This window comes from Ptychodera flava, chromosome 4 (genome assembly GCF_041260155.1).
Source record: "Ptychodera flava strain L36383 chromosome 4, AS_Pfla_20210202, whole genome shotgun sequence".
Lineage (NCBI taxonomy): Eukaryota > Metazoa > Hemichordata > Enteropneusta > Ptychoderidae > Ptychodera > Ptychodera flava.
Window position 1 is genome coordinate 3,610,676 of NC_091931.1, and position 13,335 is coordinate 3,624,010.

At 37.7% G+C, this 13,335-nt stretch overlaps 1 protein-coding gene across 1 annotated transcript; it reads right to left on the reverse strand.

Annotated features, from left to right (window-relative positions):
• Nucleotides 1-665: 665 nt before the first annotated feature.
• On the reverse strand, nucleotides 666-12,416 carry LOC139130703 (post-GPI attachment to proteins factor 2-like). The gene is made up of 5 exons (XM_070696458.1): nucleotides 12,119-12,416; nucleotides 8,432-8,687; nucleotides 6,226-6,341; nucleotides 3,330-3,438; nucleotides 666-2,274 (listed from the first exon to the last, which is right to left on the reverse strand). Exons 1-5 carry the CDS (start codon nucleotides 12,284-12,286, stop codon nucleotides 2,141-2,143), a joined length of 783 nt encoding a protein of 260 aa, XP_070552559.1. The 5' UTR covers nucleotides 12,287-12,416; the 3' UTR covers nucleotides 666-2,140.
• Nucleotides 12,417-13,335: the final 919 nt, after the last annotated feature.

Below are 13,335 nucleotides of genomic sequence, written 5' to 3' on the forward strand. Positions count from 1 at the left end.
ACAAAGGAGCACTCCTTAATATTTCTATCATGTATCAACAATATTTCAAGTATTGCTTGCTGACTTTGAACAATCATTGTCTCTTTTCCTGCCAGATAATATCACTTAACCTATCTGCCAAGTCAGTAAAAAGCAGTCTTGAGCCAAAACCGATCATATTTTCATCCACTTGGCTTAGTCTGTCAAAGAAGCTTTCAGTATCTCTGCTTTCAAGAGCCTTCAAATGTTCAATGTTTTTTTAAATGCACCATATGGGACATGTTATGTTTCACTAGTTTTAACCACAATGACCTGATGGTGAAATATGAACTTGGCAGGATACAACATCCTACAGTGTGGGTTAATATAGGACATATGGCAAATACTAGTAATCAATGCATCTATTAAAACACAACTAAGTAACTGATATAGATCAACTATTATGTACAGATGAAAACATCAATCAATGGGATCTGTGCTATCATCTGAAATTGAATGTGAAGACAACTGAAATGGCTATATTAGTGGGTTTGATACAAAAGTAATTTCAACATTAAGATTCAAAACAATAATTTTTTGAAGCAAATGTTTTAAAATTCTGTAAAATTAAACAATCACATTTTATGCTTACTTAAAAAAACTTTAGATAAGGGTACCCGTTATTGGACCAGTGATAAAAATGAAGATTACAAAAAACGAGGAAAACGCCCAAAATCTCTGTATATGCTGATTTCATGATCATTTGAACAAATTCAAGTCAGGTCATCCCCTGTGATTTGTAAATTAAAGATGAAAGTTTTCTTCAAAGAGATGATTTCAGAGAAGTGCCAAGTTGACAGACGACACATAATAACACATGCAGATGATGGACAATCAATCTATCTGATAAGCTCTATGTGATTTCAATCACAGCTGTTATTATCTGTTCATATTGGTTTGCTTCTGTTCATTTCATATGCCAAGTTCTGAATCATTTATAGCATACAGCAAAGACAATCTTACAGTAGCTTTACATCCAATATTGAGCTGAGATTTTGGATGACATGTTTCAACAATGAACAGATTTAATTCCATTACTTATCCATTAAATTTGTTTATAAGGTGAGAACCATTCATTTTTAAATAATATTGCAGCATCTCATTGTTTCACAGCAAAACTAATTAACAGCTAAAAATAAAAATAACTAAAAATATCAAGAGACACATAAAGACATAGATATTGTCAACAGTTGTAATAATTTGCCCTCTAGTCAGCAATGCTGTAGACTCTCCCTTGAACATTGGTTAAGTTTGTATTCATTGCTATCCCATCTTGTCAAAGTTATAGTTACATTCCAGTATGATTTACTTTCATCATTGGAATCCATACATGACCCCTACCATGGCTCTTTACATAGGTAGCTGTTAATCACTTGTTTAAAACCAATTCATTTGACAGTTAGATATTTAATGTCTATTATGGTATTTTCATAACTTCTTCCAAACTAGTAAACATCAATTTGCTTTTTCTTTCGATAAGATTCAGATTTCCATGAAATTTCTAAGCAGTCAGTACTACACCAGTAAATATCATAAATGTGAAAATATACCCGTATTTGCATCAAAGGGATTCACTGTGCACTGTGTCAACATGGCAAACTATTTAATATTTATACACACACTAATGCTTCATTATTGACTGTTCTACCGTGAAATATTTGGTTAAGTCTGCATGTGCCTGTTATTCATTTGTTGAAGATCTGTTTTGTACTGTACAATGAATTCGACTCTATTACAGCGCTTCCTTGACAGGCAAATTGTGTCTTGTCTGTCTCTACATGGCTCTCAATAATTCAGTTGAGGAAAACCAAGATCTAGTCAGATTTCACCATGCAAAGCCTAGCTTGTTACATTAATCTTGGCAATACCATTGACAGTAAATTAGTGTATACAAACAACAAATATGATCTACATAGCAAACAAAGTACTATTAAATTGGAGTCTTAACGTTGAATCTACCGTTGATAAATAAACTGAAACACACTAATTGTAAGAACATTTTTACATTGTAAGCCTCAATTCAATACCAGTAATTTTATCATAAAATTTCTCTCACAGTTCAAACCCAGCAGTTTAACACACTCAGGATGTGTTTTGTACAATTATATCTGTACTTGGATTGTTAGTGTGACTTGTCTTCAACTCTTACTGCTCCAAAGATGAATTCCTTGCTCATCAGTTCATATGCTTCGGCTACATGAAATCCAATGTTGGATATGATCACCAAATATTCAAATAATGCGTAGAGACTGTAAACTGTAAAAGCAATAAATATTATAGCAGTGTTGGTGGGGCCTAAGTAATTAAGCAGAGGTGATATATAAGTACACACTCTAATGATGATATCAGTAAAATTTCAGTTCAAATGGTGCATTGGTTTTGGAGACAAAGACTTTTGAACATAATTAGTTTTTGGCAAAATGCAATATGGCTGCCAAACTACATGACTCAGATCTTAACACCTTTCACAAACTTGAAAGCACGAACACTAATGATTATTTAAGCAAAATGTCAGTTCAAATTGTGCAATGGTTTTGGAGAAGAAGATTTTTGAACATTATTGCTTGGCAATAAAAAACCGATATGGCAGCCAAACCATGTAACCAATCAAAATGCCTTTCACAAACTTGAAAGTATGCACACTAATGATGATATCTGCAAAATGTTCTGTTGATTCTGGAGAAGATTTTACACATTAAACTGAAATTTTCAAAAATCCAACATGGCACCAAAGGTCAAGTGACCACTTGCGATTTGATTAGGAAATATTAGTTGCCCATATTCAAGCATTCTATTGCCTGGACCCTATACTTTGCTTACGGCCTCCGTGCCTCTGACCCCACTCCGTCTAGCCTCAAGGTCCACTTTTAGTGCCCTAGCATAAAAAACAGCTCATTTGAAAGTGAATGGTCTCCAGGAGAGACGATGATGTCACTGGCGTCCCTTTGAAAGTCAGTCAGCCTAAATGTTCCTCACATGATTGGCCAATGATTTAATTGGGTGTTGCTTTTAAACTAGCAAACTGAATGTTCTCTGGCTAGTGTGGGTATATGAATATACTCACTTCTAGTGTGGATATATGAATATATATGTACATTGACAGATTGATTAATACACTGACACTAGATTAATGGATAAAGACAAATTGAGAAGAACCAGACTTCTCCTCGCTAGCAAAGTTATATATTTAACCAAAGACTTTTCAATTGTATTAAGAAATTGATGGGTTGAAATTTGATTTCATTCACACCAATAAATTTCTCATTTTCCTCATTTGTTATTGATATGATTTTAAAGAAATTGATACTTACTTCCGGGTTCACAGTACCAATTATGTCGGAAAAAGAAGTAGATACTGATAAAAAAAGTTGAAATATTGACCAAGAAGAGAAGCACAAGTCTGTATTGCTGTTGTCGCTCCTGTGAATGTCAAACAAAATTGGGTTTGTGCAAATTAAATGAGAAAATTCAATTCAAGACTTATAAAGAGTGTCTAGAAAACATTTGGTGACCTAGAGAAAGGGTGTCATATTGAGGGGAATGGGGAAAACATTTGTAATGATCTATTTGATATGTTATAGTGACAAATTGAGAAATAAGAACCCAGGGCATAACATTTGAGGCGAGCGATCGCTCTGCTCGCCTAGCGCTCGCGCAAATCAAAATCCACGCGAACGATTTTCCGCTCGCGTGGCAACTTGGACAGGACTGCGACATGTTCACAGAATGAATGCTCTGAAAAAAAACTGGCGTCTGAGCACGTGTTCATCATCGGAATGACAGGCCACAGCCTGCAGACTTTCAGCTTCTTTTTTGTAAAAATTAATTAAATTGTAGCGAACATATGAACAAGAGAAACAAAGGCCATGCGTACGTGTGCCAATACCGTGTCTTCTATTTCTAAGCTTTGCTATACATGTATATATGCATTCGCGTTCCGAAAACACACGGTCCCTACAAGGGATTAGCCGTGGCCGTGGCTAGTAAAACTCATCAAATTGTGTTGCTTTATATGCGATGTCTGTACAGAGTACGCAACCAGGACTATATTGAACGTAAGCCTGGCAATTCTCCGGAGCGGGCGCTCCCATAGATCATACAGGCAATGGTTCTACTCCGGAATAAAAAGGACGCGATGCGTTCGACAGACTCAGTACGCCCAAATAATCACGTGATGCCGGTACAAACAAACCCACATGTGTACTAACGTGTGTGGAAATAGACGTAGGTCTATGCGCGTTTGCGCACATGGCTTTGTTTGTACCGTGGTCGATTCGAATTCCGGGTTTGGCCTATTCATTCAACACGAATTTTGCGATCCTCCCTCATTTGTTCGTACTTATTTTCTTGAAAAGCGTTTAGCTGACTTCATAATTAGGAAGAACCGTATTCTCGATGAATTAGGAGCACAGAGATTTCTACAAGAATTGAATATGCAGTTTAGAGAAATATTTGAAGACGTTGATGCACGATCGCCGCTCTCATATTATGCGTACTATGAAAACCTCCACGGAAATACGGCGCACAGTTTCTCCGCCGAAAACAGCCGATTTTGAATCCAAAACTTGCACTGATCTTCGTTTTCGAGCACACCCACCTCGCCTAGGTACACGATGTGCTCAGTCGCGCTTATAAACTTAGGCAAAGCCTACTTTTCTCTCTCTATGCAAGGGAAGCATTCGTATCCGCGCCGCCATTGTTAATCTCATTCAACCCATGAGCACTCGGGCGAAAACCAGCCTTGCAAACAAGAGAGCATCGCGATATCGAACTTCAAAAGTAGACGTTCTGAGAGGAGTGCAACAAGAGAAAATTGTGAAGTAAGTAAAACTTCTGAAGCGATAAAAAGAAAAAATTATTTTGTCAACAGAAAATGATCATCGTAGATTGTAATTAGCTAAGAGGTGGTTATAAATAATGTTAATTACAGAGTGCTACATCGATAGTGTTACCGGTATATCATAGCACAGCAAGTTGTCTGTATTTTGTGACTTGTCCAGTGATCAGGACTGTATTGCCGATACTGGTTCTTACTATAATAATACTTACATTAAGTTCCTATAACAAACAAATATAACAAAAACAAAAAATAAGAAAAAAAAGTAAAAATAGATATTCTCAATTAGAATGCACAAGACACAATTAACGATTTCACAATTCTTTTTATTTGCTTCACTCTCCCTATGCATTTCAGGGGAGTAGTTTTATCACTCTCGTCACACTCCCGCAGATAATTTTAGGAGAGTGATTTTCAGCTCACCAGCACTTTTTAAATCTCATGCCCTGAGATCCATGTTGTAATTTACATTCAGTAACTCCCTGGTCATTGATTTGATCCCAAGACATGCACTACAATCCTTGATACAATTGGTAGAAACCTGTATAGATGTGTTTAAGAAACGCGGCTGTGCATGGACACATACACATCTCCAAGTTCTCATCTCAGCATTATTGTCATGGTTGACAGTCATAGGAAATCATGCAAGTCAAGGGTTAAACTAAAAATCACATGATTATCTCAAATGATCATTATCAGCATTTCATTTCTTAACCTGCAAAACTTTCCTTTGCAAGGAATTCTTTCTATTTCTGTATAAGATTTGGCATAGTGTCACTGGCAATCACGTCAGTAAAGACTGCACAATTGGTTCAATTTGAAATGTATTGATGGGACTCCCTACACCAGGAAATATTATGTTTTTAAGTAACAAAAGCTGTTTGTCCTTGAATACATGAACATAGCCTAGAATCCTATTTGTCAGCTTGCCTCCGTACCTCCGACCCAGAGAGAGGGTCGGAGGTACGGAGGCAAGCAGACGAATAGGATTCTAGGCTGACATGAACAGGATCTATGTACTTTAAAAGACTTCCAGACATTGATAATTTTGCACTTTTTGAAAATAATTGGCATATGTGAAAGCACAGAACAGTTGCATATCATGTGTGTTTTACACAGAGCCTGCAGCTCAATGATTGACAGTTCATTAACAATGTCTTAGTTCCTGATTTAGACAGACACATAAACATCCCAGAACAACGTCAGGAAAATCAACTTTCACTTGATTAGCATGAGCACTACTGAACTCAGTTCTCATCATGATAAATATGTACATGTAATTGTATAATGTGGTGGACAAGGTAAGAATTGTGATTGTTAACATTAGAATGGTAATAAGGTTCCATTACAATCATTCAGTAATTACTAACCTGTGGCTGAAATTCACTCCATGATTTCCTTTTTGATAAATAATACTGAATGCACATCAACAACATATACAAAAGTGATGTCACCATAAATGATACGAAGAGATTCTCATGTAAAACTGAAAATAAACAAAAGAAACAAGCATTAGTGATGACTTCAACCACGGTCCCTGTAGATGATACAGGGTCCTCTTTCAAGTTTTAACTAATAGAGATTACAGGTACCATGTATATAAGAGGATTATAGACCTTACTCGTACCAGTCATATCATGAGGTTGTAGACCCCATATGTACCAGGTATACCTTGAGTTATAGACCCTACACATACCAGCTAATTGAGATTACAGACGGTGACCTTACATGAATCAGGTATATCATGAGATTATAGACTGCATGTATGAGATGCTACTTCAAATCACTCAAAGGCCATAAATGTCAACTATCCTGATTCAGTGACTGAGAAACAATGATCAGAATTCTCATATTGAACAGGTCTTATTTATTTTCAAATCTAAGTTATAAATTCTATTCACTTTGAGAATCCTCCCATATTATTCCCTCTCCAAGTACAACCACTTTTGATCGTCTCAAGTCTGTCAGTGAAGAAGCTGTAGATGTCAGAAAAGTCATTAACAAATCACAAACAAAGTCATGTGCTCTCAACCCCATAGTAAGTTCACTGCTCAAGAACTATCTTAATCAGCTACTTCCATTCATAACACACATTGTCAACTTGTCTCTCCAAACTGACATAGCTCCACAATCATTCAAGTCAGCGACAATAACTCCAAGTCTCAAGAAACCTTCCTTAGGCTTCAATATCCTCAAGAACTACAGACCTGTTTACAATCTGTCTTTCTTTTCCGAAAGTATTCCGTAAGATCATTGCCGAGATATATGCATCACCTACCGGTATGGAGAATGTGCCTTTTTTTATACTTTTCTAAACTTTGTAACTCACTACAACTTGACATCAGAGAGTCAACCAGCTTGGAAACTTTCCAATGTAAACTTAAAACCAAGTCTGTGTATGTGGTCTCACATAGTGAAATGCTGTTTTGGATTTTGGCACTATATAAACTTGACTGATTGATTATTGTTATGTTAGAACTCATTTTGCAAAAATCACAATTATGTAACCTATGTGTGTATCTCTGTGACAATTACACTGCCAGTGATCAATTCAACCACAGTCCAGAAGGACCATGATTCAACCATAGACAGTGGAGTGGAAGACACTCCACTGTCAACAGACAACATTACATTATTTTGACATTATTTTAATGGATTTGTTTCATATGAGAAGTGAGAAATTCTTATGATACCAATGAGAAGTTATCTCTTGTTATAACTCTCATACATAGATACAGTACTTTGCATGCACTAGAAAATATTATCTGTCTTTGAAAAGACACAATCATTTAATATATGTCAATCTCAATACTAGCAAATAAGTAATAGCTGGAACAAATGATGTCACTCAATTACAACTTTGTCACTTTTAATATTGCTTCAACTTCAAGTTCTACTGAATGGTAATACTTTGTTTCTCAGAGTTCATATGGTCAAATTATCTATGAATTAAGATGGAGAACTACCCATGCTGTGTGCAGTATCATCAATCCATTCTCAACTCTATGCCCGTCAATCTGTTGCACTAGTAGCACCATAGTTGGACTGATTTTAGCCATCTCTACAAATTTATCAGCCAATTTTATTGACTTCTGTGTAAAAATTCACCGGCATGCCATTGTAGGAGTATTGTCAGTTTTTAGGAACTGAAACCTACGACTAGACAAGAGTTAATTGAAAAAATGTGTTCAAAAGATAAAGCCAGATTGTTAGAGTTCATGATAAAATGGATTTTTCACAAAACATTTTAAAGAAATCTTGCCAGTAAGCAGCCTGCACCACTATCATTTAAAAGTCATTGTGTAGGAAAGGTCAAAGAAAATGACCATTGGTTTCCTACTTCTTTTAAACTTGAAGTTTGCAAGCTACATCAATTACAAGGGTTATATTTTCTTGTAAATATATCACAACATTTAAGTTGGGAACACAAGATTTTCTCAATATACATGTATTTCCTATCAACTCTCTGATACAACATATGCAAACACATTTCCTAATTTCCTAAAGAATATTGCAATACTTTTGGAGCTACAAGTTCTCCATCTGGAATAATTAAAAACAAATGGTTGACTTTACCTTTGTATTCTTTGGATGCAACCACAGTGAGTCCTAGCAAGGAGAGAATTTCTACACATTGAAGTATAAATGATAATCTACAAAGCCATAGGAACCATGGAAACGGATTTGGATGACCAGTCTTCTTGTAGTAGTTGTAATAAATGGCTGTCCACATCAGCCTCAGTGTTGTGTGTAATGCTATGCCAAACCTCCAGATATACCGCTGTGGTGACAGCGATATTGCAGCACTTACCGTTGGCAGATAGTTTGCAACCTGTGAAATAAAGACATTGAGAACTTTGGGATAAGGAAACTAAAAACCATCCTGAAATAAAGAGTACACAGAGTGATCAACTACAGACATATTCTGTGTAGAATATATATTGTTCAGAATAGTTTTATGGGTGTCAATAGCCAACCGGCCCTCTATTTGGCTATTGACACCCCTCCCGTTTTTTCGCCAGTCGGCCTCCAAATTCAACCAAAGTTAGCTTAATTATTCTAAACAACATATATTCTCAATAGAAATCAAAAAATATTCCTTCGAAAAAGCTTCTTTCGTCGTCATTTTGCGGTCCCATAGTGCTACTGCAAGCGGCCAATACAATGGGTGTCAATAGCCAACCGGCCCTCTATTTGGCTATTGACATGTGACCCCTCCCGTTTTTTCATGAGTCAGCCTCCAAATTCAACCAAAGTTGATTTAAATATTCTGAACAATATATATTCTACACAGAAATCCAAAAAACTTTCTTCGAAATAGCTTCTTTGATCATAATTTTGCAGCCCCATAGTGCTGCTGCATGCGGCCTACACCAATGGGTGTCAATAGCCGAGTAGGGTCGCCGGTTGAGCGGTAAATGTCAATAGCCATAGGGTAGGCTCCTGGCTATTGACACCCGGTTGTCAACAGACATTCAGCAGGTGCCGCCAACGAACAGTGCACTTTTAAAGGGGTCTTTACTATGACAAGATATATTGTGCATGAAAAGTAATGTGAACTGACTAATTTTAAGTTATGAGGGTAATTAATTAGCTGTTCATAATTTGCCCTCCAACTGAAAATTTTTCGACTTACCCTCCTGCACTCAAACTTCATTTTCACCCACTCCCACTTATTTTTCCCTGTTTTCCCTCCCCACTGTCAATGTTGAAGCTCCCCTGCCCTGTGACGAAAGAAACTAGCCAATTCCCCCTGCCCTCTGCCCTTTCCCCTCAATAATTATCATTCCATTTCCCCTGCAGACATAGAGCTACCCTCGAGCGATGAAAAGATCTGTCGATTTTGCCCTGCCCTGTGAAAAAATTTCCCCTGAAAATTAACATCCCATACAAACACATACCTGTTTAAGTGCTTTAATTAAAGACAATGGAATGGACTTTCTCCTTGATAAAGCTCCATCACTTAAACACCACAAAGTTATAACTGGTTTAATGAAAACACATTTAACAAACAATTTGAAGTCTTTTGGAAAAAGTTGATCACTGATGAAAATAGTAAACTAAGAATGTATGCCAAAATAAACGTAATTTTAGATTAGAACCCTACTTAACACAGTTGCAAGGTGAGAAAAGAAAATTGCTCACCAAACTTCGCATTAGCAATCATGATCTAGCAATTGAAAAAGGGAGACACACTGTTCCAAAAACCCCAATTACTGAAAGATACTGCAATCAGTGTAACACCAACAGTATTGAAGATGAAACACACTTTTTATTAGTCTGTCAGAAATACAAAGTCCAAGAAAGTACTTTTTCAGTAAAATCAATTTCCCAAACGACGATACTGAACATCAGCTTATTTCTCTACTAACAAAACAAGAGTTATCTTTTAATGAACAACTTGCTGATTATATTTTTACTTTATATAAACAAAGAAATACCTAGTTATATTTATTATTAGCTACTATTATTATACTGTAATACTTTATCTTTATTGAAGAAAATTTTAACTTATTTTTGTATCACACTTTTATTGCCACAAAATGTGATGTAAATCCTATATTTACAAGCAAGCAATAAAAATATTATTATTATATTATATTACTGCAGTGGCCTTCTACTAGAAACACCATGGCTCAACTTCCCCTGTAGCTTCCCATCTCTCCTCGCTTTTCCCCAAGTCCTGTCCCCGGGACAATCAACCGATATCTGCCCAGCCCGACAAAAAAACCCTAAAATTTGCTCCCCTGCCACCTAAAAACATGTCCCCTGCCTGAGCAAAATTAAAATTTCCCCTGCCCTAAAAAATTGCTCCCGGAATAGCTTTTTCAATGAATAGCTCCATTGGCTGCACCTGATTCAGTTTGAGAAGAAATATACCATTGTGTACCCATAGAGCTAGAGAGGGAGCTCCATGGTGTACATTATTCATGATTTGAAAGTTAGACTGTAGATCATGCGATCATGGTTATTGGTGACTTAAATTTTATGTAGCCACAGTCGGTCCTACTAATTACTGCCCGTCGCTGCCCGTCACTGCCCGTTTGACTGCCCGTCAGGAAATTAGCCTTCCAATTACTGTAATCTGTCGATATATCAATACCAAAGACCACTTATATAATAGAAAGCTACAAAATAAGAGTCTGTTTTACTCCAAATGCCCGAGTCCTGTCTCAGAACTAACGTGAATATTGGAGCGCTATAAAGTTCTCTACTCGACGGGCAGTGATGATAGGCAGTGTTCGGACATCGATTACGATCAGCGTTGCCACTCGTTCGCAAATCAACGTTGTTGGGGTCTGGGACGACAATTTTGTTTGGTTGTATAGTAAGTAATGTTTTTGATATGAGATATCAACTGATTACAGTCGTTGAAAGGTAAATTTCCCGACGGCAGTGACGGGCAGTGGTCGGACGTCGACGGGCAGTATGTATGGCCAATGGTGATGCATGTACGATCACACGATTAGCGTTGCTACTCGTTCGAAAATCAACATTTTTCGGATCTTGGAATATTATTTCGTTCGTTTTTACAAAGAGTAGTGGTCTTGGTATTGAAATATCGACTGATTACAGAATTTGAAGGCTAATTTCCTGACGGGCAGTGACGGGCAGTAATTAGTAGGACCCGCCACAGTCACGTGTGATCTATTCCGCTCTCGGACTATGCGCTCCATAGACGTGTGTACACATGCCTGATGACATGGTGGCATAATCCCTATGGGAAATGGCCATTTCCTGACTTGGTTTTTCTCAGGCATGTGTACACACGTCTATGGACTGTATTGCTGCGAAAACGAGCCCTGCCACTCCTTGACGTGTTCTGCTGCCACTCCAATGACCAACCTACCCGAGTGGCAGAGGCTACGGATTCGCAGCAATGGACAGTATGGAGCGCATAGTCCGAGAGCGGGGAATAGATCACATGTGACTGACTTAGCTGCAAAATTGTAGCTCTACGGTGAGGCGGTCGGTGAGTTTTGGTTTGCGACATGTGAGCGAGGTCGCAAAAACCAAAACTCACCGACCGCCGCACCGTAGAGCTACAATTTTGCAGCGAGTGACATGTGACTGTGATGTAGCTGACAAAATACCAGGCTAGGGTGAAGGTCATATCGACTGTATTGGATGTCCCGGTCTTTTTTTACCCCATACTAAATGCAGAGCTACAACAAGGAAGTTCCTTGTTATTATAGGTCGGCATTTAGTTACACTGCAACAATATGCGACCTTTCAGTGTAGTACGTCCATAATGCGACTTACATTGCAGTGGGTAGAAACGGATTTCTCGAAATTGTAGAGGAAACTTATCGCTACACAGGAGGCGAACGAAACGATAGGTAGTGCTGACGTCAAAACCGCAACTTTCCAGGCAGGCCATCGGAGTAATCCTTCCTGCTGTACGGATACTGGTATCGGTTTGGGAACCATGGCTTAGTATTGTAGGCTATCTACTGATTTAGGCGGTTCAGTGGGCAACATCAGACGTAACATCGATATGAGTTTGGTTGGTTGGTTGGTTGGTTGGTTGGTTGTTTGTGAATGTGTTTGTTTGTGTGTTGTTCTCCCTTGTGGCCTTTCTTCCGAGGTCATCGACGCAACCGCATTGTTCGAGTTCTATTGTGTATAGTGTCCTAAATACCGAGGAAAAAGTAGGCCAAATTTCGCCGTTTTTTAACACGAACCTAATAGGTTCAGCTTAAATCACGCCTGGCCAATAAACTTTTTGGCGTTCACCTGATGTTTTCTCTGGCAGTTTGGAATGTTGAAAACTAGACTGTAAGGAAGCGTTCAGATATCATCGCCAGGGTGGGCCGGCAAATTCTTCTTGTTCATCAGTCAAAATAAGTGAGCCCCACCCACTGTCCCAAAAATTGATGATTCCCCCCTTTCAGATGACAAGAACTTAAGGACCCCTATTGCTTGAGTAAGTCTGATCTAATTTTATATAAATTGTAATATGACATCAGTGGAAAAGACGGATTTTTTCCAAGATCCTGCTCTTCTTCCAGATCTCGTATTCACTGTAGGCCCCTATCTCGTATTCATAGATAATAGTGAAATGACTTAAGAGAATGAAATCATGCGGATAATCATTTGTACTTCCCAAAATATTTTTGTACACTGAAACTGTTTTTTTGACGGATGGATCGATAATTAGTAAAATTGAGTGGCCCCACGTGCTGTTTGAAAAATAAATGACCTGCCATTACAGTTTTCAAATTTACGGTGAAACTCCCCCCCCCTATATATTGCCGGCCTACCCTTAGCCTTAATAACTGAAAGAACCTAAGAGCGTCACAATTTTGATCATGAGATCATACCATATAGAAAAACTAATGTTACAGACCGAGAATGCCCAAAACAAACAAGTAAAGATGAGATAGGGGATCCAGTACATTTCTTTTTCGGATTTTTTTCACTGCAAAGGCTACACAGACATTAAACATTTTATTTTTTTCAGTAAACTAATTTGTAAA